The following is a 25,774-nucleotide window of genomic DNA, read 5'->3' as shown; positions in this document are numbered from 1 at the left end:
GGAAACCCGAGGAGAAAATTTTTCCCATAAGCATTCTTATATGCCCAAGTAATTTTCACTCTATCTGCTAAATTATACTTATTTGTCTACACCTTTCTCGATAAGATTATAGTATCTTCAGATCAATTATTTTGATCAAACTCTAAATATAATTCTCATTCTGATCTTGAGAGTTGCAGTGAGCTTGATAATGTACTAAATTCACCTTTTAAAATGAAACATGCAGTTACTTTTATTCCAAAAGCTAAGTGTCAGCTCCTCTCAACTCCAAAATCTTTCAAGAAAAGGTTGTACAAAATGTTCATCAGGCTCTCTGATTTAGAAATTGTCCCAGAAATTCCTTTCTGATTTTCTATACAGGTAAAAACCTCCCCACTCAGCAAACATATCATAAAGAGACAATTTGAAAATATCTAGGTCACAGTTTATTTTCTGGCGTGACCAATGGGCTATATCTAAACTACGTCCTTCCATTATGAGTGCTATTCAGATTCATGCAATGTGTCATTCAAGAGAGACTTTTTCTGTTTGTCAGAGTAATATTTCACCTCAGGAAGACAGAAGAAGACTATAAGCTACTTTGCTCATTTCCAGTTTTACAGGTATCCTGAGCTTTAGTTTTCTGTACAAAAAAAGATCGAAACCAAGAGTGAAGTGAGAAAGTGGAATTTACATTTGAATCAGGTGCTAGAGATTTCTCAAGAACATGATCAGAAACAGTTGTTGTGAAACCAAGCTTTGGGTCTGTTCAGTCATATTTGTTTAATTGAATAAAACATCTGGCTCTCAATTACGTGCAGTCAAACTTTAGCATTCACATAGAGACAACCCTGTTTTTGTTTTAGAATAAAGAAACTGAAAAAGAGAGATTCCTTCTGAAATTATTGGATTCAGAAATCAACCAATTCAGACCACTCACAAGTGAGCCTCACAGGATGTTGCTGCCTCATTGGAGATGGTAGCAAACTGCCCTATATATTTGATTAGTTTTTACTGAGATAAATATTTGGGTTTTTTTCATCATTTCTAGGAGTTGCAAACTGCATGAAGCAGCTGGCTCTGGTGTGATAAGGAGCTGACCTCAGGATTATACTATTATCTGCAAAGAGGATGAAAAAGAGCAAAGGTCGAAGTAACTGCTTCTAAATAGAAAAAGATAGCCAGTATATCCACTTGTAAAGAAATAATAATTTGCTCAATGGAAAGGTTCTCACTAGGTAAAACTGTTTTGGCTGAACGTATTTACTTTGAAGTCACTTGGTACAAGTGGGGAAAATATATTTAAAAAAATTTGTAGACATATTTGGCATATTTCTTTCCTTACAGACAACCAGTATTTCCTGAATTTTCATATTTGAAGAATTCAATGGATTTCATAACTTTTTTTCAGTTTATTTATGTTGTGAAATGATTGCTGAAAGCCCTGCAAGTAGGTGATCAGCATTAAAATCAAAAGCTGTTTCATTCCAACTATTACAAAATAGACTAAATACGTAAGATTTATGAATCTATGTTTCTGTCACATTGCACCATAATGCTTAATGTTTGGGGGTGGGGGAAGAACAAACAAAAATGCATGCAGGTCATATGAAATATACCATGACCTGAAGGAAAATCAGTACTCTGGTTCTCCACAGCAGCAGCCTTCTAACATTATCGTTTGGGTATCCTGAAGATAGGTAAGGAGTCACCATATGAGCTGACTAAATGCCACAGCCAGATTCAGTGGAAAACAAAATACCTCAATAGAGAGATCCAGACTGTTGAATGAAATATGCAGTTTGGACAGAGAAGTAATAACATAGGTCCAGGGCTGGTACAGGGAACACTAAAATACAGTGTACAAGTTTCAGAAATACTTTAGGCTCTAAAGGAAGGGCATTATACCTAGATTATGTATATGATGATTCTTGTATCCTAGTTGTCTTCCTAGTACAGGGAAAAAGAATGAAAAACATTAATTAGTAATACTTGAATACATAAAATGCCACAAACTTCCGGGTGAGCTCAATTGACCGTTTCATATGACTGGCAAAAAACCCACAAAAGGTGCAAATATGACAAATTTATTTTAAAAGTAAAATTTTTGAGAAACAATAGTCACTATTCAATTGTTTTATAAAAAAAAAAGACTCCAGCATCAGCAAGCATGGATGCAATTTTATTGGGAGCCAGTTGTCTTGTTGCGTAAACTTGTGTTTATGTAGCTCTGATTGCTGCTTTTTTATGAAATGGAATCAAAAGGTTACTGAAGAGTTTAATTTCCTCTGATGCTTACTGTTCTCTTATCTCATATATATTCTTAATGACATCATGTTTGCCTTTTTTGGAAAAGACTATGATGTTAGAAATATGAAAAGCCAAAAAGCAACAGTACTATTGTATCAGCAACAGGCACCTTGATTACATGAAACTTTTCTGAATAAGAAAGGATAAAGAGTAAACAGAAAATAAGATATGAAATAGAAAGTTCGGGAAAGAGTTTTCTGCAAGAAAACCTTTAAAGGTGCATTCCATCAATATTTACCCTCACATTTACTCTAGAGTAAATATAGTATATTTACTCTCACAACAAGCTGTGTCTCATTTATTCTAGAGAACAGACATATTAATTTTTCTTCCCATTCTCAGTTATACTCAACTTGGGCAACCTGAATTTTATTTGCCTTGGCATCCCTTTTCAGATGGTACTTGAATAATGGAACGATATGAAAAAAGCTCTTCTTTGCAAGCTATGTATGTTTGTATAGAAGTGTCCATGTAAGAATATGCCTTTGTCTTCATTTCCCAGAAGCAAAATCTTAACATAACATTCCTTTTCAATATCTTATCTTTTTGACTACTCATCATGGTTTTTGTTGTTATTCATGGTTACATCCCTGTTCCATTCCCCCTCTATCTACAATAGCTTTTGCATGACTACCGCTTTCTTGGGTAGATTTATAGGTTCTATATAGCTTTATCAATTTGCTTATGTCGCACTTGTTCAGTAAATCTAAAAGAAAATTTTTAGGAAGCAAGTGAAATCAGTACAAATTTGCTTTGCTTTAACAGTTAATAATCTGCAGTGATTCAGCAACTGCTACATCAGCAATCCTCCCTGCAACTGAGGTGGGAATCTCTGAGAGCATCAGGACAAACAGCTGAAATGGAAACTGCTGTCTTCTCCCATTGTAAACTCTCTTTACTCATGAATTGGATGTGTCTATCTTGTCAGTATCTAGGCTTTGTATTTCCATCAAATTGCAGGCCAGATGCTTCCAAGCATTTTATTTTCTTAGGTGGGAATACTATTATCACTCCATTTTCATGACATACTGTGTGATATTAAAGCAATCTCACCTCTTTTAGTTTTTAAAGATAACTACCACCATGACTCCTCAAAAATCCAGTAAAACAGTACATGTAAGAGTACATCCAAAGGCAAACATATTTAGAAAAGAACGCACTACATTCCTCACTGGAAGACATTGCCCAGAGAGGATGTGGAATTTCTATCCTTTGCCACATATAAAACTTGACTGGAAAAGGTATTGGACAGGTCTACTGTGGCATTATTTAAGGTGGCATGCCACCTAAGGGCTTCTCATAAAAAATGTATTGTGCTTACCAGAAGTTGGTATTTTGAAGACAAAATCAGATTGTGAGAAAATGTCTCAACAACCAAAAAAGTAACTTTTAAAATTTTTTTTGTAGATTACTATTTGTTATTGTATCACTGGGGATAAAATACTTTTTTTGCACATTAAAACAGACCATTTGTGGTTATAATAATGAGCTCATTTTAAAAATGAGAAGGAGAGAAGTGAAAAATAGAGGACCAAATAGCCTGTAGCTTTTCTAAGGAGTATAAGCAAAACTCCCCTCCTCTGAATGAATTATTACCCTGTAAAATCATTATTTTCTAAAACATAAAAAGGAAAGTAATGTTTTTCACTTTTATCACATAGAGAAAACAAACAATTCAGTTTCCATACTTTGGGCCAAATCAATGTAGATACACAACTACAAAGATAAACTTAATTAATTATCTATGTATAATGACTCTTTGAAATGATAATCTCCACAGCTCAGTTAGCTAGATGGTACATACTCAATGTAATTTAAAAACTGTTTAATGAAGATGTATTTCTAATTTATAACGTGATTGTTTAATTACAGGCCAGTGAATGTAATTATATTTTCTGCTTAAGGATAGAGTCTTCTTACAGTTCAGACATTCATAAAAGCACTCTCATTATACTCTTTAGTATTAGTCAGTGTAAGTACTTTGAAATTTGGTATATTACATGCAAAGAGTTTGTATAAAATAAAAGGAAAGACAAGCACTCTAATATGTTTAATATACATGAGTTTTAGTACCTTTTAAATGTTAATGTATTATATTAATCTTGTCTAGATGCTATGAGAGTTAAAATTATATATTATCAGTCTGGTAAAATATTTTTTTTTCTGTTCTCAGGGTTTTTTTTCAGCACTAGTACAATCTTTGAAGCCTCACCCTTCCACTTCAGTGTGTTACAAACACACATTTCCCAACTTGCCTGTTCTCATCAATATTCTTTTCCTATGTTTCCACAGCTCTGTGGTCTCACTTATAAAAAAATAAAACAAACAGAAAAAAACACTGGACAAGCAATTGGGGAAAGTACACATATAATCAAAAGAATATTTTTAAAATTAGACTATTGAAATTTCAAAAGTTCTAGCCATTATTGCTCAAATCATCGTGATTTGCATGCCCAGTCACCATAGCTGATTGCCAGCGCTAGCCACTTGGCTGCACATCCACTACAGAAGGGAACCCAGTCAGGACACATAGGAGTCACATTTTGTGAAATGAAAGTGGCCATAGCATTTCAGACTAAAGCGTCATCTAGTCTGGCAGCCAAAGAGGATACCCAAGAAGTAATAAGAACACGATAAACATATTTGATATGTGCCCCAAGTACTGTCCTGACTAAATAAGAGAAGCAAATATAAATGGCTTTCAAACCTAACTCAGAAGAAAATACCAGAGAGGATCAGGACAGACATCAAGCTGTGTTTCATTCAAGTAGGAAGTTAACCATCACCTGCAAAACACTGTTGCTCTGCATTTACTCACAAACTCTCACTGAGAACATCTACCACCATATCAGTAGTCACATTCTCAAATACTGTGGCATCTCACTGATGTTATAACAATCATTATGCACTGGCTAAGAATAGCTGTTTTCAGTAGCATGAACAGAAATGACAGCAACCTGATATACCAACCCTGTTACCCGCTGCAATACATACTGAAACTTTATCTAGGCTTGTATCCACTGTTATCTTTTCCACTTGGTCTACAGATATCTCTTCATAGAGGAATGTCAGTGCTCACTGTCCACCTTCTACTGATCCCTCTTAGTTACATACTGATGAAAGAAAGTCAGGTTGATGTCCTGAGTATTCATTTTATATATCTAAGCAACAATAGCACACACACATATAAAAACATACATCATCAAAGAAACTTAGAAGTGCTAAATGTATAAAATCTACTATCAACTTTCAATCTCTTCAAATTGATTTCTATTGTCTTAGCAGCTACTGCAAATTCTCTGTTCCCATGTTGACATATTAAACTACTTGGAGGAGTCTCTACAGTTAACTACTTCAACCACATTGCATTAAAAACACAGAAAAACTCACCTCCTATCAACAACAAAAATGTTTTCCAGAGACTGAATTTTTTTCTATCAATATACCTCAAACTAAGGTAAGATGAGCAGCAATTTCTGTTTTTATAGGAACATGATGGAACCTTGAAACAAATGAAGCTTTGAGACCTGTCCAGAATTTTTTTGTTAAACCAACATTCTCAGAGAGGCCAAAGACGTTTTAAACTCCACACTCAGGTTTTGTTTTATAGAAACTAGAACACAAGCATCTAAAGTGGAGGAAGATTGGAATCCCTTGTATAAGAAAAAATAGCAATGAAAGTATATGTTAACAAATTTTCCCCTTGTCCACTGTGTCATTGAAGAGTATTAGTCAAACTCAGTTACTTTTAGGATCACTGTAATCTCCACACAATTATCTCTGGGCATGTAGGAAGACTCTCCTTCTCTGCCACTTCTGTGACTGGGCAGTATCTGTACTCCGCTCTTTTCAGGGGTCTCCTTGCTGCCCAACAGGCTTCCTGCATTTTTATGCATTCTGCTTTTTCTCCTGACCTACCCTGCAGTCTACAAGAGCAGTAGCTCTCAAGAGAAGATATCTCCACCTAAATCTATCATCCTTTTTTCAGGAAATTTAAGGTAAGAACTGAGAGCAAACAGGTGAAAAAATAGTGTCTTTTCCACACTTTTCTAGGGTTTTAATTTTTTTTTCATAGGAAATGCAAACTGGGATACTTCTACATTTTTTTATCATTTAAGGTACATTTTATTCTTTTATTTCTTTTCATGATGTTGACATGTACGATTTTCGAAAATCATACAGAAGTTTATCTTAGAAATGGCTGACTTGCCTGTTATATGTATGAGTAATTTCTTCAAAATATTATAAAGCTTTAAATAGTACTGATTATTCCGTTTCTTCTCCATTTGTTGTTCTCCAGTCACTTCCCTTACCGGCAGAGTTTTCAGAAAGACTTCCACTATTGCAACATGAACTACTTTTCTAGTATTCTTGAACAGAGATGACCAATTTCCCCAACACAAGCACATGGTGCTCCTGGAGTTATGTTAGCCCATCAATTAGGTCATTTTCATTTCTGTGCCTTTGCTCCAATTACCTATGCATTGCATCAGAATTCAATATCATGTTTCTTACTGAATGCTGAGGGAAAGTATCCTATTTACTATTTTACTATTCCAACTATCTTATTTCTGTGTATAAAGAACACTTTTTAATGTGGTTTCCTTTCATTTGCAAGTCCTAACATAAGTTCCATTTTTATAATTTTCTTTTATCCTTAAAATATGAATTACTCCCCCAGTGCTTTGTCCCTACAAGCAATTTTCTTGTTGACCGCTGGTTTAATCTACCAATTGTAAATTCCCTGTCTATTCCTAATCCCTTTATTTTCTGCTGGCTATCCATTCCATTTCATCTGCTACCTTTCCCCATGTTTTTTGTCCCCTTCTTCTCTTTCCGTGTCCCAAGACGTTTTGAAACAGCCACCTTAATGAAATTCCAAGCTTCTTGCAGAGACTATTCTCTATTCTTATGATAGAGGAGATTCTTTGGAAAATCTGCAGGTAATTAACCATATTTTCTGAGAGCAAAATCAAAGTACTCCATACGAGTGCCTGTATTTTCTGAGTATGTTATTTATCACAATTCTTCAACCAGTAAAGAATAAACCTGTCTTGAAAGATACGAATTCTGCAGTGACTGAAATTTTTAATGTGAGTTTCCTGGAGACTAGGAGACATATCTTAACACCTGGTCTTGACGAAGATAGATATTCTGATAAAACAATCACTTCTTTAGTAATTCGGCAAACTCTTTGGCAAGATCTACTGAAGGACAAAAGTATGATAATGTATAACGTCATTTCTTTCTTTGCACTTTAAAAAGTCTCCTGTGGGAAACAGGGTGATATTTTGTGCAAATGAATCCCTTCAGATAGCCTGAGACACTTTCTAATGACTCACACATTCCTCATCAGAATTTCATACATTATCTGTTTTTCAGAATAGAGTATTTCAAGAAAAATACAAACATATGTTTAACTCTTTGTTTGACATAAGTGGAAAAACATTACCTTCTTTGAATATATGCAAAAACTAACATTATAACAGAAATACATCACAAGTTCCAGTAAAGAGGAGAACATGGCCTGCTGTAAATCTCATCCAAGGTACACAATACTTGCTCCGTATAAGCCACTATTTTTTATAGAAGCAAGTTGTTAAATGTTGATGTGAAACATGAGACAGAAAACTTAAGGTGTCGGGCCAACAGGTTGTCTCATGTAATGATAGATGAAAGTCACAGAAAATTCTATCTGATAATATTCTTCTCAAAATATGGTTTAACTCAGCAACTGTAAATAATCGTGTAGACATACAGAGACTTTTAAAACTACATTTCTATTGATCATCATTTCAGTCCCTGGGGAATGAACCAGCTCTTTCAACAGCACCTTTTCCCAACTTCAAGCACAAGTCAGTACCCAATGAAACTTACTGGCATAATGGAATGTCATCTTTGAGGATGCATCTTCCTCCATTTTTGCAGTATTCTTCAGGACAAACTGCAAAAACAAAAGTAAAAATTATAATTTAAATTTGCCCCCTTGTTATTATCTTTGTCATTGCCTGATTTTCAAAATGGCAGAATATTCACATCTGTCATTTTGGGTGCTTAGCACTTCCAAAAACTCTTCCTTTAGACCTTGACTTGGTGATAAAAGTGTCAAGCCATAAATACATTATAGCTAATGGGGTCCTCTTGGGCTTGTAGAAATCCTTCACTTGAACAGGCTTCTAATTTTTCTCAAGTCAGAGTTTTATTTGACTCCAAAAATGGAGCTTTTGCCACCTTACTCAAATTTCAAACAAATAAGAATATATAAAATAAGAGCTAAAAGAACTGAACTTATATTTAGTTAGTACCTGTCTATTTTATTATAATAGCTTTTATATATAGGGGTGATGAACAGACACTTACTCCTGTATCACCAACTTTCTTATTAAAGATGTCCAGAATTTTAACACTTAAAAACCACTTCTAGTTAAGAACTAGAGAAATCAGTCCTGAGTAGAGTAAAGGTTTTTAAGTAGAGGGGGATGTCAGTGATATACTATTATCAGCTTTTGAAATCCCTTAATATGGATTTCCTCATCATCACATTTAATTTTATAGAAGTTTAGTTTTATATCCCCACAACAAAAAAAACCCAAAACCAAACCCGAATCCCCTCAATCTTCGTTAGCAATAAAATAACTGGTAAAATGCCAATTAGGTCTAAAGAATTTTGCATGTATGCCACATAAAATTGTTTGCTGAGGCATATAAACAATGCCATTCAGTGTGGACACCTCCAGTTTCAAGAAGAAATTTTTGAAAGTAAATTACTTTTTCAAAAGATCTGCTTTCTGACAAAATAGTGGAAGATTTGTAATTTATTTTCATTCAAGTCTAGTAGTTTATGTTCTATATTCTTCTACATTGGACTAATTTTCTGAATATATCCATTTTAATTTAAAGGAATTTAAAGTGTTTAATTTAAAATACTTCTTATAAAGTAAATTTACTAGTATGTTTTCTCTCTGCAGTGTAAAACTGGTAATTTTTTATGTTAAAGTATGATTTCTTCTCTCACATTAAAAAAAAAAAAAAGTATAACAAACATATATAATGAACAGAATACTTGTGGGCAAGTTTGACTCCCAGAGAAACCAGTGGATGCTTCCTACCAAGAAGTGAAAATAAAAATTTATTTTGTAAATAAATATTTAACATACTATAATGAATTATATCATCACTATACATGCTATATATTGTGAACTTTATCACATAACTCATAATAAATTATAAAAACAGAGTTAAATTCTCAACTAATGCAACTTCCACAAAGTTGGGGGAGTACTGTTACACAGAACTGGCCCAGAGCTCGTAACTGGTGTGGGGAAGAACTGCAGCATTTTTGTGTCACTGAATGGCATGCTTTGAATCTAAATTTAATTATTTCTGTCATAGAACCATAGAATGGTTTGGGTCGGAAGGGACCTTAAAGATCATCTAGTTCCAACCCCCCTGCCATGGGCAGGGACACCTTCCACTACATCAGGTTGCTCAAAGCCCCATCCAACCTGGCCTTGAACACTTCCAGGGAGGGGGCAGCCACAGCTTCTCTGGGCAACCTGTTCCAGTGTCTCACCACCCTCACAGGGAAGAATTTCTTCCTAATATCTAGCCTAAATCGACCCTCTGTCAGTTGAAAACCATTACCCCTCATCCTACCACTACGCTCCCTGACAAAGAGTCCTCCTCATCCTTCCTGTAAGCCCCCTTTAGGTACTGGAAGGCTACTATGAAGTCTCCCCTGAGCCTTCTCTTCTCTAAGTTGAACAACGCCAACTCTCATCCTGTGCTCACAGGGGAGGTGCTCCAGCCCCCTGATCATCTTTGTGGCCCTCCTCTGGACCCGCTCGAGCAGGTCCATGTCCTTCTTATGTTGGGGGCCCCAGAGCTGGATACAGTACTACAGGTGGGGTCTCACGAGAGTGGAGTAGAGGGGGAGAATCACCTCCCTTGACCTGCTGGCCACCCTTTTCTTGATGCAGCCCGGGATATGGTTGACTTTCTGGGCTGCAAGCGCACATTGCTGGCTCGTAGTCAGTTTTCCATCTGCTAATACCCCCAGGTACTTCTCTGCAGGGCTGCGCTCAATCCGCTCTTTACCCAGCCTGTATTTGTGCTTGGGATTGCCTTGACCCATGTGCAGGACCTTGCACTTGACCTTGTTGAACTTCATGAGGTTCACATGGGCCCACCTCTCAAGCCTGTCCAGGTCCCTCTGGATGACATCCCTTCCCTCCAGCGTGTTGACCACACCACACAGCTTGGTGTCATCGGCAGACTTGCTGAGGGTGTACTCAATCCCACTGTCCATGTCACCAACAAAGATGTTAAACAGCGCCGGTCCCAATACTGACACCTGAGGAACTCCACTCGTCACTGGTCTCCACTTGGACATCGAGCCGTTAACCACAACTCTGAGTGTGACCATCCAACCAATTCCTTATCCACTGAGTGATCCATCCATCAAACCCATGTCTCTCCAGTTTAGAGAGAAGGATGTCCTTATCCTCTTCCTTATCCACCAACACTGTAATCCCACTGTAGAAGGCCACCAAATTTTAAGGCACAATTTGCCCTTAGTGAAGCCATCTTTGCTGTCACCAATCACTTTCTTATTTTCCATGTGCCTAGAATAGTTTCTAGGAGGATCCGCTGCACCCTCTTGCCAGGCACAGGGGTGAGACTGACTGACCTGTAGTTTCCTGGGTCTTTCTTTTTAACCTTTTTAAAAATGGAGGTTATGTTTCCCCTTTTCCAGTCAGCAGGAACTTCTCCGGACTGCCACAACTTCTGAAGTATGATGGATGGTGGCTTAGCCACTTCATCCGCCAGTTCCCTCAGGACCTATGGACACATCTCATCAGGTCCAATAGACTTGTGCACCTTCAGGTTCCTTAGATGGTCTTCAACCTGATCGTCTCCTTTGGTGGGTGTCCCCGCCTTTACCTTCTGTGTCTTGGATGGTGTGACTGGAGCCCTTTCTGGTGAAGACTGATGCAAAAAAGTCTCAATCTATCATCATCTATGTTTTTGTTAGATTTTGTTAACAGAAGTCTGATCCCTATTGGATGTATATTATTGTCTTGTTCTTACCTTTCTCCACCATTTAACTATTGCAAACAAAACCTGAATATTGTGGGAAATGTACTGTGTTAAAACAAATGCTATATGTTTTGTTTTATTTTCCAACCTGGATTTGCATTAGACTTGAAAAAAAAAACCAAAGAAAAAATCCTATTAACTCAGAAATGTGGGTTAATTGAAGTGGGTCATTCAATTGCCTAAAATCAAGAGTGCTTTAGTAGTATACTACAGAAATTTTTTTTAAAACAGTGTATTTATACCTTATGGAACACTCCTTGGGAAGATGTTAACTAAGCATATTATTTTCCATTTTTTTCTCCCTATTTTATCTGTGTCATACTTTCATCAGGAAAATTCATGCCTATTATAATTTGATTAAGTTTTAGCAGAGTCTAATTTGAGGACTGTCTAAAGATTCAGTAGAAAATGACTATATTTTTTTGTTTCAAATGATATTTTTCTGCATAACTCAGTACCTGAACAGCTGGACTCATCAAGGCTGAAATCAATGCAGTTTGCAATGCCATCACAACGTTGGGAGATTGCTATACATTGATTAGTTGATGCACATAACAAAGAACCGTTGAAACAATCTTTAATGGCTGAAATGAAAAGTAACATGACAGTTATTATCAACTATATTTCTTTTTCTCACTGTTAAAAAACTTGGTTTGTACTATAGTATATAAACTTGCATTTGTGTGACCTCTACAAGCTTTCATCTTCAAAGACATACAACTTTACTATTGAGTAGATAAATAAATAAACAAACACAGAGCACAGATGTTACAGAAGCTGGATTTTCCCATGTTATATCTGTAAAGAAGAGGAGGGTGTATTTATTTAAAATGTTGACAGAGAAAGCTGCAAAACTCCAATGAAAACCCATAAAAAGATATCACAAACCAGAATCAACTCTCATTCATAAATGATGTTTAAAAGTTTTAAAATGATGGAATTAATTTTTAAACAAATAAAAAAATTGACATTATGTAGTTTTCTTCTATTACAAGAAACCAAATACTAAGGGATAGTTAACATATAAAAAGTAGAGAAATACTTGACTGAAACATCTAAACTTGCACAGCTTTTTTATTCTTGGGCATTTGGTTATATTTTCTACATTTGTCCTGAAGAATTATAGGAGTAAATCTTTCTGTAATCACATAACCACTGAATTATTACTGAGTCACTGATCTACAGGATGTACCTGATGGTCCTACAGAATCCTGTAGAGTATAACGCCATTTTGTCATTTTACCTCACACAAAGTTCTCTTACACTGCCTTAAACTACTGTTTTATAAGGTTTTTGTTTAGGTAATTTAAGTTGAACTCTGTCACCATGACTAATGCAAATCAGAGGGAACTCTTCTGACTCCATCAGTTAGATTTATTCACATTAGCTTGTGAGTTTACAGTGAGAGAAAGAATCTGGGAATATTAAAAATACCCCACTGCCACATTTAAATTTCATAATACTTTCCTACGTCTGGGTTCAAGAGCCAGTGTACATGGCAATAAGCTTCCCAGGATGGATGGCCAACTGATGTAGGATATATTTGTTCCACTCTTAGATATAATTTAAACCACTGGCCTATATAGAATGCAAGACTGTGCTAAACTGAAAATACTGCAGTTCAATTTAGACCACAATAATGGAGGCAAAGCTTGCCAGTTTTGATCTTGCCAGTCAGCTCTTGCCAGTTTTGATATTTTTCAGAAATATGAAATTACTCATGTGACTAAGGGTTTGTAGGATGAAACCTTTTAATTACATACACTGACCATTTACTAAAGTCTGCAGAAAAATCTGTAGAAGAATACTAGCAACTATAAAGAGAAACTTGCTTTTGTTTCTGATTTCAATTCAACTTTATGAGAACTTAAAAGCTTTGGCTGGTTTTAAACTATCACTATACTGTTCTTCATATGTGTTTATATCAAAGTCTCTTCAATTGACTGGAGAAGTCTTGATATTGAAGAGGGAATTTTCTGGTAGTGGCAGCAGTATAAATGTGACAGCAAGAACAGAAATTTCCTTTTCTGCTCTCCATTCCCTTGACCACTCAGTCTGGCGGAACAAGTTGTGGCAGACTGAAAAACCCCAGCAGATTTACTCCACATTTGTAGCATATCCTACCATCTATCTCTTACGATCGTCAGTTTTCCAGAAAGTAAGTGACAGTCCCATGCCCTTTGCTGCACTTTCCTAGCCAAATAATAATCTCATACTTATTTTGGTGCAATCAGATGCAAATCCTGGACAATCTTTGCAATTTGGGGGATGATGTCCCAGTGGTATATGAACCAGTTTTATAAGTGGTCATTTGCAACAAATACCCAGTCTGTAGACGTAATTACATGTTCAGACTAGGACTTCAACAGAAACAAAGTTGGAAATTTGACAAAAACCATATTCTTCTTATGTGCTTTAGATCTCTATTTGCCCGCACGTGTATTTTAAGGAAGCTGTAAACTATGTGGATATAGAGTATTACTTATGGTTTTTCATGTATATTATGACTAATACAGAGATTCAGTTCATGAGTTTTAACTGGCACTGAGGGTTATGGTAAGAACAGAAAGTATCGTTTAGCCTTTTATTATTTCCACTAGTCCTGGACTGCCTGCTATACTCATACCTAAGGATAAAACAGAAGAAATGTTAATTATTTTTGGTCCATTTGTATCTGTTGATCAGCATGGTGCTTTTGACATATTCCTTTACCTTGAACAATCTCACTGCACTGAGATTTTTATACCACATACTGAGGGAACAGTCATGGCAATGGATCTGACTGCTGAATACTTTGCACAGATCCAGCATTTATGACAGGAAAGGACAATGACACTAAGTTATTGGTGCCGAGGTAAAGAATGTTAAGAGCACATTTTAAAAATATTTTTTTTCTCTTATTTCATTGAAATGAAAATTAAAATTGCTTACTGTTAACAGAGTTACAAGTACCTTGACATTTCTCTGACTAGTTATTCTTTACTTTTATGAGAAGCTTTCAAGTGGTTTTGGGATAAAGACATTAAATGGAGTCATTAACAACAGTGAAGACAGGGAAGTGAAAATAGATTTTCACCTACATTTCATCTTCTATGTCCAAATTAAATCTGTAGAAAGGATAAAAATATCACATCCCCTTTGAAAGTATACTAGGTATATACCTAGTAAGTAGGTATTTAAACCTTACCAAGATTACAACAGATACATTTTGGTGCACTACAGAGAAATGAGAAATCATTTTTTGTTCATTGCTATTAGCATTTCAGTCAGATGGTGTTGGGGGTCTGTGGAAAAGTAATGTATACACCCCATTGGTGCCAATATGTTTATTTTACATCCTTATTATTGTAATCAGGATTTTTTTTTTCTTAAATAATTAGATAAAATAGGTGAGATAAAGTACCCTTCACTAAAATTGACAAGAAGAGGGCTGGCCAAGTAGAACTTATGTATCTGGAAAACAGTTCCCAGATTTTCTTGTTAAAAACAGCAAGTAATAAAAAAATCCACCACGTTAGTAGGTATAAAACAGTATTAACATAATACTGTACAACCTAACTGCTGAGTGAACTCTACAGGAAACTCTGTCTACATAAATCTCTAAGTCATGCAGAAAAATATTTCTGTGGTAGAAATTGTGGTTTCACTAGAGATCTGACTAATGCTTTTTGTTTGTTTGTTTTTCTTTGTCCTGGCCTTCTTTTGGGTTTTATACTTAATCTCTGCAAGTTGCAGGATGCATTTTGACAGCTGGTCTTCGTCCCAGAAGAAAACATTCTTTGAATTCAGAAGCCAGAACACTTTTGACCATCTATTGTTACACTTAAATGAATGAAATTGCTAAGGGACAAGGCACACACAAAATGGAAGGTGCCAGTAATTCCTAAACTGAAATTTTCTACAATCAGCAGGAAGATTTGATCTGCACCAAGAAGAAAAAAAAAAAAAAACCAACTTTGCTACTTAAATCTTACTCTGTGTTCATAACTGCTTAGGAAAAAAATATTCAATTTCAATCTAAAATCTGAAAAAACCCCCCACTCCCAATCTGTGCTATTATTACAGTACACATAGGCTGGAGTTACTAGCATAACAATCCATTTTATAGATTATGCAGAAATTTCAATAAAATAAATAAAATTTGTGAGATATTTGTTTTTTCTCTCTCTGACTTTCCTCGGTTGACAAACTTATGTGGCATTTCACACATTAAAAGTAGACAGCTAGAGATGAAATGCTGCACTCTCATGACATACACATTTTGATGGGAGAACCAGCTGTGACAGAAATCAACTTTTCACTGATTCCAATTCCAAACTACCACTAACTGCTTTCTTTTTGCTTTGCCTGCAACCACAATCTTTTTCAGAGAAAAAACATGAGTCATTGCTTCTGTATTCCTATCTTATATTGTCAACACTTACATGTTTATATAGCCAAAACTGAATTTTGGAGTAACAATGTGATTACAGATTTGGCTAATTTTCCTCCACACTCAGAACCCCAAGCTGTACAATATCTATGGGGAATTTTGTTCTTTGAATAGACCAGGACTGAATTTTTCCTAATTACCTGGACATTGCTTAGAAGGCAATGAAATGTTAATGTTGGGTTGATGGTTGGACTGGATGATCTTCAAGGTCTTTTCCAACCTAGACAATTCTGTGATTCTGTGATTCTGTGAAATAATCTCTCAGTTGCTTGGGGAATACTGATAATAATGGAAATCTTGTGGCCTTTGGATTTTGGGATTGCAGAACACATTAGCTGTTCTGGTGTAGAGTTGGGATGCACATGTACTAGGATACAGCAGGGAGGTCTCTAATAGAGGACAGATTGAGGAGGAAACAGGGCCAAATTAAGACTAATGCGGAGAGGGGGGACATGTCAAATTTCTATATGCCTTTTGGGGCATGTAGAATTTAAGAGATATCTCCGAAATCATGCCTTTTGCCAACAAAACTTCAGAGCCCACTTCTAAACAAAAGTGCCTAGAAAGCCATGCACAGATAATCAGTGAAATCCATGCCAGTTTTGTAATTTGTTAAAAGAAATGGCATTTACAGTATCTGCATGTATATTCAGTAGTTTTGATTCAAAATATTAAAGAACTTGAGTTTCTAGCCCACTGGAAACCGACATTTTACTAACTGTTTTGTTTCTGATAAGGATGAAAAATAAAATGTTAAAAAACTTTTGCAGAATGAGAAGTTTTGGAAGAAATGTTTTTGTACGTATAAAGCCTCTCATTTTCATTTTTTTTTTTTCTCTCTTCATAACTAATTACTTTGACCTTCCTGGAATGAAACATTTGGCCTCAGTTCATCTATCAATAATGAAATATTTTGAAATGGGCAGACACTCACTTTTGTGTCTATCTGAAACTTCACGGTATCTCATTGCAGTTACAGTTCAAAGGCTGTTCTTGCATTTTGCTTCTGAGCCCTTTTCCTTGGTAGGGGCAGAAATTGCTGCTACTGCATGAACAGACTTGATTTCAAAATCCTTGAAAGGTCAGGACAGCCTTGAATGTTACTGAAATACAGAACTGCAAAAGTCTATCTATCTGTCATATTGTAATCAGAGATGAGGCAATGTAAATGCAGCTGACTGTACTGCTATGGAAAAAAGCGGAAATGCTTCCAATTATTAACAGAAATACAATACAAACAACTTTAAGCATTTATCAAAGTTGATAGCCAGAGAATGAAAATGCATAAGCAAGATTATTTGCAAATGTAGTGTCTTTCCAGGTAACACATTATACGTGCTACAAATAACATTTTTCTTGATGAGGGATAGTGCATTTTACACTATACTTGATTATATTTCTCTTTTTCACATCACTGTTTTAGTAAAGTAAGTTAACATCACTTTAACTGCATCAATGAAAGTAACTTACGGCAGCCAACTTCATCTTCGTTAAGGTGGCAGTCAGGCACACCATCGCATTTCAGGAGTGATGGGATACAGCCTTCGGAAGGACACAGGAACTCTGTTTGCTTGCAGAAGTTTGGAGACAAGGTGGTTGGTGTCTCTGTGAGACAGTTAATTTCATCACTTCCATCCATGCAGTCTTCAGACCCATTGCATTTTGTAGAGAGGGGCAAACACTGCTGCACGTATGCACATGTGAACTGGTCACTACTGCAAGTTGGAGGGTGTGGATCAGCTGATCCTACAAGAAGAAAAAAGAATATTTATAGATTCTGTTCTTTCAGCAGTCATCTATACTGCCTTTGAGATGTACATAGGGACTGCTGGCAGGAGCACTTTAAAAAACACCCAAACCAACTTGTATAAAGACACAGCTCCTAAGTACAGAACACACTATTGAAAACATTTTGTCTCATCACATTAACTCCACTGTTGTTTCAGTATTTTGCATTTAAATCTCAAATTCATCATTTGTTTTGGTCCTGTTACTGCTTCTGCTTTAAACTTATCTTTCACCCTGTATCGGGAAAGGGTTAAAATAGCCCTCAAGTTACAATCGTCCTCTGTATGTATACTGAATGGGTGAACAACAATCAAAGACTGGATCAACAAGGAGCTCTTTTCACGGAAAGCTATTGTACACAGTAAGGTCTGAGCTCTCAGCAGAGTAAGAAAAAGATTTTTGTAAAGTAACAACAAAATTTTTACTGCTTTATTATCACTCTGATTCTGTAGCTTATTTTGATGTGATAGAGAATTAAATCAAAGAAAATGCTAGATAAAAGTTTCCAGGGTACAAGTGGAAAAAAAAAGTATTTTTAAATTTCAGACTTTGACTAATTTACACAGCTGACAAAATAAGAAATACCCCATGCTTACTTGCATTGTTGGAAATAAAAACTTTCTGTGATCACTTATACAAATAAATTTGTCTCAGACATTTAAATCCCTCTTTCTTCCTATGAAAATCATTGCAACTGAATTTTACCAGCATAAGAATTAGAACTATTTGTGGAAACTGAATTCTAAGATGCTGGCTATGCTAATGCTTTACCCCAACAATGTCTCCCATGGGAGCAATGTGATGGATTCCTGTAATTTTTGTTTTATGCACAGAGAAAAGAGAAAATTCTCCAGAATTTAACTCTATGTATTTAATCTTTTCTATGCCAGCTTGCAGCAGGTGAGTAAAGAAAATAATATTACGATTGTTATGAACAAGTAAAGAAAAAGTAATGTCACCACCTCTGTAAAAGACAGGAGGAGTTTTGCTGTTGACTTGGGCTGAAGCAGAGCAGATCAAGTGCAAAAATTCATGGGTGGGTTTTAGCTTGCTTTTTGAAATGGTGCAAGCATTTGTCTCTGACCTCAGAAGTCAAATGTTGCTGCATTAAGGCATGACATGCTGTAAGGGAATACATGGATTTTCACATTATGTTACTACTTTTAATCCACTGGGCATAGCAGTATGTTTGTTTATTCTGTGATACCAGGCTGGGGTCTTACAGCAGGAGAGCTTTGCTGAAACATACTCAGTTTCTAAAATACCTGCATCGTGAATAACAATAGCATATTGTAGAAAAAATGAACTGCTGATGCATTCAGATAAACAAAATACTATTTTACCATCTGGTTGCTTGTGAAACAGTTACAAGGAAAAAGAGCTCAAACTGCTAACACTGACCTTTGTTACCTTAGCAATTTTTTATTTTCATGTTGACTTTATGTCAGAAAATCATAATTGAAAAGCCTCATACAATAGAATATTCCTGACATCATTTCATGCTGCTAGTGGTGTTAAATTCTATCATGCTACTAGAAAAAATGTATATTCCATACACTGGACATAATCTAAACATAAAACAATCATAATGGATTTTGACACAGTGAAAATAATAACCTACTGATCTTTTGGCTTGTTTGTATTCAGAATTACATCATAAATCCCTCAAAGACATGTACTTTTAAGTGGGATTGAAAAGACTGCATTTTCATTATATGTGTTTTATAAATGTGCTAGTCTCAAAAAACTTATTTTCATTTATGCTGCTTGAAAAAGCTTATGAAAGTAGTCTTTAGATAGTTGATTATAGACATTGAAATCACATAGTGAATTTATTTTTGAACAAATTAAAAGTATTTTAGATTTTACATTTTTTTCTATTTGGTTTCCATATCTTAGTAGATAAATAATAATAGCACATAAAGATATTAGGATTGGATACATCATGAAGAACTTGTATATAAGGCCATGATTCTAATGAAATGTATCCAAGATACTAATGAAATGTATGGAAAGTCATTGGGAGAACATATTTCTCTCTTTAATGATATAAACCCGGTACTGTTAAAAATAGAGCAAATCTTACACATTGGATTTAAAAAAATGAATTATTTTGTATTTTTAGTTTACACTTGCTCTGGAAAAAAAGAACGATATGATTATATTTCTGTTACCTCTGACCCTTTTCCTCAGTTGCCCAGGGGGTATTTAGGCAGCGAAAATGACTTAAGCTGCAGTCAGTTCCACTTAGGCATGCACTTTTGTCATTGCGCAGTCCAGTTTTAGTTTTTCTGTGTTTTTTCTAATACGGTGGAAATTAACTTCACACAGTACGAATACATTTGATTTTCCTATGGTCACTTGTTTATGTTGCAGAAAAGATTGCATTTATAGAACATTTGTGAGCATTTTTGATCCAGTTTAATTCCCTATACCTGTCCTGTTTGTGATATGTTTGCTAACAGGTTTCAACCCAACTTTGTTCTGAAAATTGAAATCCCCTCTTAAACTCAATAATGCTTGAATGTGTTGCTTGTTATGAATCTGATTTTGAGAATTAAACTATCTTTGGGCTTTTGTGGCACTGATCAGTTTAGCCTTACGGTCCCAATCATATAAAGCATTTATGTGTGTAAATGATCTCATACTAAATTCAGTAGTTGGGCAAATATTGAATGGGGGATTATTTTTTTTATTATTATTATTTTCTATCATGATTCCCTATTGTTGTTAACAAATAATGCATAGAAAGAAACAAATAATGCATAGAAAGAAGTTCTTCCTGACTTGTGTACCAATTAATTTAGAGTGTGCAATATTAACTGAGAGCTGTGAAGATGTCTCCACTTTATGCTAGAGGTTAAATTAGGGGTGAAGTTAACCAGGTGTCTTGTTGAAGTCAGATTTATGTTTTCAATACGTTAATAAAAATCCAAAGCAATACCTTAAAATCAGCAAAATGATTTTAGATCAGAATAATAAATAAGATGAGAATATACCTCAAAGACCGTAAGAATATCACCTTGCTTATTAAATCACATTATGTATTAATTAGTTCACATCTGTTTTGTTTCAGATGCAATAGGAAGATTGTGCTCTGGATGACATTCTATAAACCATCATGATTGCCGTGATCTGCCAAAACTGTACTCCCAAGTTCAATCTATTTTCTTCACATAAAGTAGGTTATAAATGCTTTTCTTAATTATAAATTACATGTGCCTGGTAAAAATTTTGAAAATTTATAAAACATTAATTTGTATATAGCTAACATTTAAAACCGACTAATTAGGAATATGCAAATCTAGAAAATCATTAGCTAATTCCAAGTGAAAAGAAATCTCAAACAAGATATTAATGCAAAACTAATTACTTGCATTCGAAGCCACTATCTGTGTAATTATTTATATTCAGCTCATCATTGCAGTATCTGCTACTGACATGTTTCATTCTAAAGAGAGGCAATATTCATTTTGGTTTCACTGAAAAGTGGTTTTCAGTGAAAAATGAGCTGACACTAATGAGAGACTCATCATAAATACCCTCCATTGTGCTGAGTTACATACTGGTATACTCACCTGACAGCCTTAGAAAATAACTTTAAACTTAAGTATATACATGAATATCCATCTGTAGATATATATGAAGGTTATGTAAACAGCAGAATCTGAAGTCTGTTTTTTCAATGCAAATTGGACTATCTGCTTGGGACCCATGGGCCATTTCAGTCACTTAAGATCATTAGATTCAACAATCGCCTAATACTGGCATGACAAAAAGTGTTTCCTTCACCTTTTGCCACATGCAGAAAAGATCTTCCCAACCCAGCACTCATCTCCTGAGTGCTGCATGGCTCTCATTTTCAGATGACATTCAGGAGTGGAGGAGATATTGTACAGGTTACTTTTCTAAAACGCAGTATCTATTTGAAGCTGTTTAAGGATTTGGAGGTAAATCTACTGAAAATGATGTGTTCTAAGGAACACAGGATAAAAGGTTAGCTTTCTGTATCCAGGCTGCATGATCACTGAAAAAACAGGACTGGAGATCCTCAGGAATACATTCAGTATTTGCACACAGATGAAAAGCAAACTAATCAAAATCAATTTCAGAGAAAATAACCTCTGCTCTGTGAACACCGAGTCTGGATTTAGATCTGCATGAAAAACAGCAGTAAATTGTTGATGTTCCATTATAGCTAAAGGAATCATGATTTTTTAAGTAGCAAGCTGAGGACATCCTTATTTATTTTACTTTACACTCAGTGTTTTATTTTACATTTATTTTTCCTTGCATGTGGCAAATAACCAAAATTAAAGGGTTTAAAAATGTGCATATAACATCTATTTGTACATTATAAAAAATACATTTTAATTAGGTCCTAAAGTGACATTTTAATTTGGTCCTAATCCTTTGTGAAACCTACTCACACAGCTGTGCTGGGTGAGTTATGACCTATGGACCACGAAGTGCTACCCTACAAGTGTCCTCACACTTTGAAGAGAAATTAAGTAGTTGAGGTAGATACAAAAAATCAAAAATCAGACCAGTGTGTAAAGCAAACCAAATTTGGCAGGTACTGCTTCCTTAACTGCAATAACTACAGCTGAATGTATCTGTATTTCATTGTTGTCAGATAAAATGGGTGCTTTTGGATACATTTTTATTTCAATGTGCTAAACATCAAAACATCTGTTACACTAAATAGAGCTCATGAGCTGATGATTTGGAATGAGCCTTTACAGTATGAAAAGTGTTAAGTCAGTAAGTGCTCATCATCAAGGACATAATTACATAATTGTGGGATAGGGATTTGTTAAAGGTTTACTGTTGTTTGATGAACATTTTCTGTACATATCTGCTTTGCTGTACTGTTGTCTTTGTCATCCATGGAGTGTACTGATCCTGTTTCCTGACTGTATGCCAAACTTCACAGGTCGGTGCAGTAAACATTTTGCTCGTGAATCACAGGGATTCAGTCACAGGAAACCACAAAACTGTTATCACCCAAATGCTAATATGAAATAAATGTTTCTATTACACAGTCATTAGCACAGTGAGAAACACACAAACGGCTTAATTTGAATGAAACACCTCCATGCTGTCCACCTCTTTTCTGCCTGCCTTGTTCCGATACCAAAATCTCTGGTGCAGAGTAGGTTTCCATTTATATTTATATATTACCTGTGACAGTGAATTCTAATTAAGACTAGTAGGCACTGGCATTAGAGTCAACACCAGGAAGCATGAAATAAAGTTCCCGTATGCTATTATGCAGCATTAACTCAGTTGTATCAGAGCTTGCTCTAAAGCCCATTTAGGTGAATGGGACGACTCATATTGATTTTAATGGGCCTTGCATCAGACCCTTGAAAAGTAACAACCTGTCTGATATATTTGCATAAGTAATTTGCCTACTAAATCTAATAAAAACAGTGGACCTATTAAGTGTAGCTAAAATATAAAGCCCTCCAACAGTTTTCAGTAGACAAGAGTATAAATTAATTACAGGCCCAGTCCAATGCATTAATTAATTTGAAATAAGTGGCAGTCTTCACTTTCACTTCCATAAACATTTTATCAGGGTATGAAATCAACCCATTCAAGGTGGCTGCAAGGAAATACCTTGTTAAAAAAAATTAACCGGACTGAAGTTGTTAAAATACTTTAACAATCTGTCTGTAAGTCTTTATCAGTGTCAATAAAGTTTCTTCTAGAAAATAAAATGTTAATTTCAAAGCTTGTAAAAAGACAAAAAAAGGGGAAATCGAGTCTGGCCAATTGAATGTTTAAGTTTCTTCTTGTGAGAAAACAGAAGTATGGGGCAGGGTGATGAAAACGATCCCAGAGACCTTGTTGCAAAACCAGAAGTAACGAAAACAGAACTTGGCCCAATAACTTCAGGGTTTTATATGTCTGTGCAGAACAGTGCAGAATTTATTTTAAATTATCACAGTTTGCTAACAGACAACCATAATGGAAAACAGACATGTTTACTGTCAGTAAAATCAAGCTATGATTTATAGTTTCTACTCAGAGGACTACCACTTCTGGCTGGAACACACTGACTACCTGTGACAACAATATGGCAATATTTGTCATATTTCTGCTAAGAACAGTCCAGGAATTGCTAGCTATGCCTACAATTGTGATGGATTTATTTATTTGTTTATTTATTAGGAGAATGAAGAATTATGAAGAACTGGAGAAGCTGTGAAGCTTCAGTTTCCAATAAAATTAGGTGGGCTGGACTACAGGACAGGTTTAGAGTGGAGAAAGAGCAGTTTCTTGGAATCAGCACATTTTCATAGGTGGGAACACAACACCATGCTAAATATTTTATTTCTCAAGTTCTAAAGAAAGGTAGCTTCTACCGGTAAAAATTTATCGTCAGCTGAGAAGACTCCTGAAGAAAACTATGGTAAGATCCATATAATTTCTGATATAAATTTGAGCTTCTGATTTACTCTTATTGAGGAAACAGGTTAAGTTATATATGATGAAGAATCTGAGATTTTTCTTCTCTCTAAGATATTATCATAAAACTATTTCATTCCAAAAATGATTTGTCTCCGTCCCTCCAAGGAAATATGTTGATTTTTATGAAAAAACAGCAAGACTAAGTATCATCTCTGTGATTTGAGGCTTATTTGCATTTTTTTGGTGTAAACAGATGGGTTTTCGAGGTTCAATATTAATGAAACTATTTTAATATGCTATTAATAAATCCAAATATTTTTAATTTCCCAAAAGGCACCTAGCTTGAATCAGAAGATTTCAGTATTCTGTACAAGTATAAAAAGGCAGACAGAAACTGAAAGGTTTGGATGAAGATATTATCTTTATTTATTTAAACATACGTGACACGATTGCATTCAGGACTTGCCACTAATTATGGTAGTTCATATAGTGTAACTATCTTATCCTAAAATTATTCCAAGTTTCCCTTCCTGTGAAATCTGCAAAAAGTTGTGGCTTCACAACCAGCTATGTCTGTGCACTGGAAAATACTGAAATAGGCTGAAGAAGCTCTCTAAGGTACCATGTCCTGGATCATAATTTTTACTCTTTAAAAATGCAGAAATGCCCTATCTCTGCCAAGGAATGATGATCTAAACCATATTCTGATGGGTTTCAGGGAGAAGCTAATTAACTAAAGAAACTATTCACAAATATCTATGGTGTCCCCAGCCCTCTACCACTACTAATCTTATTTTTCTCTTCCCCTCCTTTGTTTTTACAGGCAGCCTCCCTCAGCAGCTCCTGCTGAATCATTTCTTGCCCCTGAGGAAAGAAACTCCCTGAGCTCTCAACCTGAGAGAGATTTCTGCTTCACTGCAAGCATGAGCAGACAAGCTAAGAGTGATTCCCCTGGCTCTGCAACTTAAAGAAATCAGAAGTTAAGTTTCCTCTACAGGGTTTTTCCCCATCATCTAACACTGTAGTATCAGCAACTCAGACAGTTAACCCTTCCAGTACCTCCTATGTTCAGGCTCTGGGAGTGTCAGAAAGGGATCACTGACTTCATCTAAGCCTTTGTTAGATGAGTTCTGTTGTCCTACAGAATTTTCTCACTATTGCTTCACACACATGCATGCATGAACACATACACACACACCCTTCAGAAAGACTGTCTCTGCACCAGGCTATTTTATTTGCACAAACAACACAAAAACACCCAATGTACTTTTTGGGTTGTTGTCTCTTAATTAGATACAAGTGTCATTTATGCTTTTCTTATAAGATGTAGTGAAATGGGATCTACTAAAAGTGTCATGAGCATATAAAATTATCTGCAAATGTATGGTTTCTAGGCTGTTTGGTTATTTGGCTAGTTTGCCTGTAATGCTTTTGCTGGTCTGATGGTTTAGGGTATGTATAGGAGTAACATTTTGACCATTTCGTATTTTGCTTTTTGTTTCAATTAAGAATTCTTTATTTTTATGACTCTGAAAACAATCTGATACCCCAAATTATAGAGGTTATTTTACTTCATTCTCTTTTTAGTTGACAAGTAGATAACATTATGCAGTAAGAAGTAACTATGGAGGTAGGTATCAAATATTTTTAAAATATTTGGACATTGTATCTGAATGTTGCATAGAAAACCTCTTCATAAAGATAAACAATTCAACATTCAGAGGTGTATTTGAAGAATATACATGG

The 25,774-nt window shown here is 35.4% G+C and overlaps 1 protein-coding gene across 1 annotated transcript in view; it reads right to left on the bottom strand.

Annotated features, from left to right (window-relative positions):
- MALRD1 (MAM and LDL receptor class A domain containing 1) overlaps positions 1-25,774 on the bottom strand; it is a 288,915-nt gene that overhangs the window by 41,299 nt on the left and 221,842 nt on the right. The window contains exons 33-35 of the mRNA XM_074876823.1: positions 17,291-17,566; positions 11,847-11,972; positions 8,167-8,233 (exon numbers count right to left, since the gene is read on the bottom strand). Coding sequence (XP_074732924.1) covers positions 8,167-8,233; positions 11,847-11,972; positions 17,291-17,566 — 469 coding nt within the window. The remainder of the gene's footprint in view (positions 1-8,166; positions 8,234-11,846; positions 11,973-17,290; positions 17,567-25,774) is intronic.

This window comes from Strix uralensis, chromosome 1 (assembly GCF_047716275.1).
Source record: "Strix uralensis isolate ZFMK-TIS-50842 chromosome 1, bStrUra1, whole genome shotgun sequence".
NCBI classification, from domain to species: domain Eukaryota; kingdom Metazoa; phylum Chordata; class Aves; order Strigiformes; family Strigidae; genus Strix; species Strix uralensis.
Note: the sequence above shows the minus strand (reverse complement) of the source record. Positions and strands in the feature narration are given on the sequence as shown.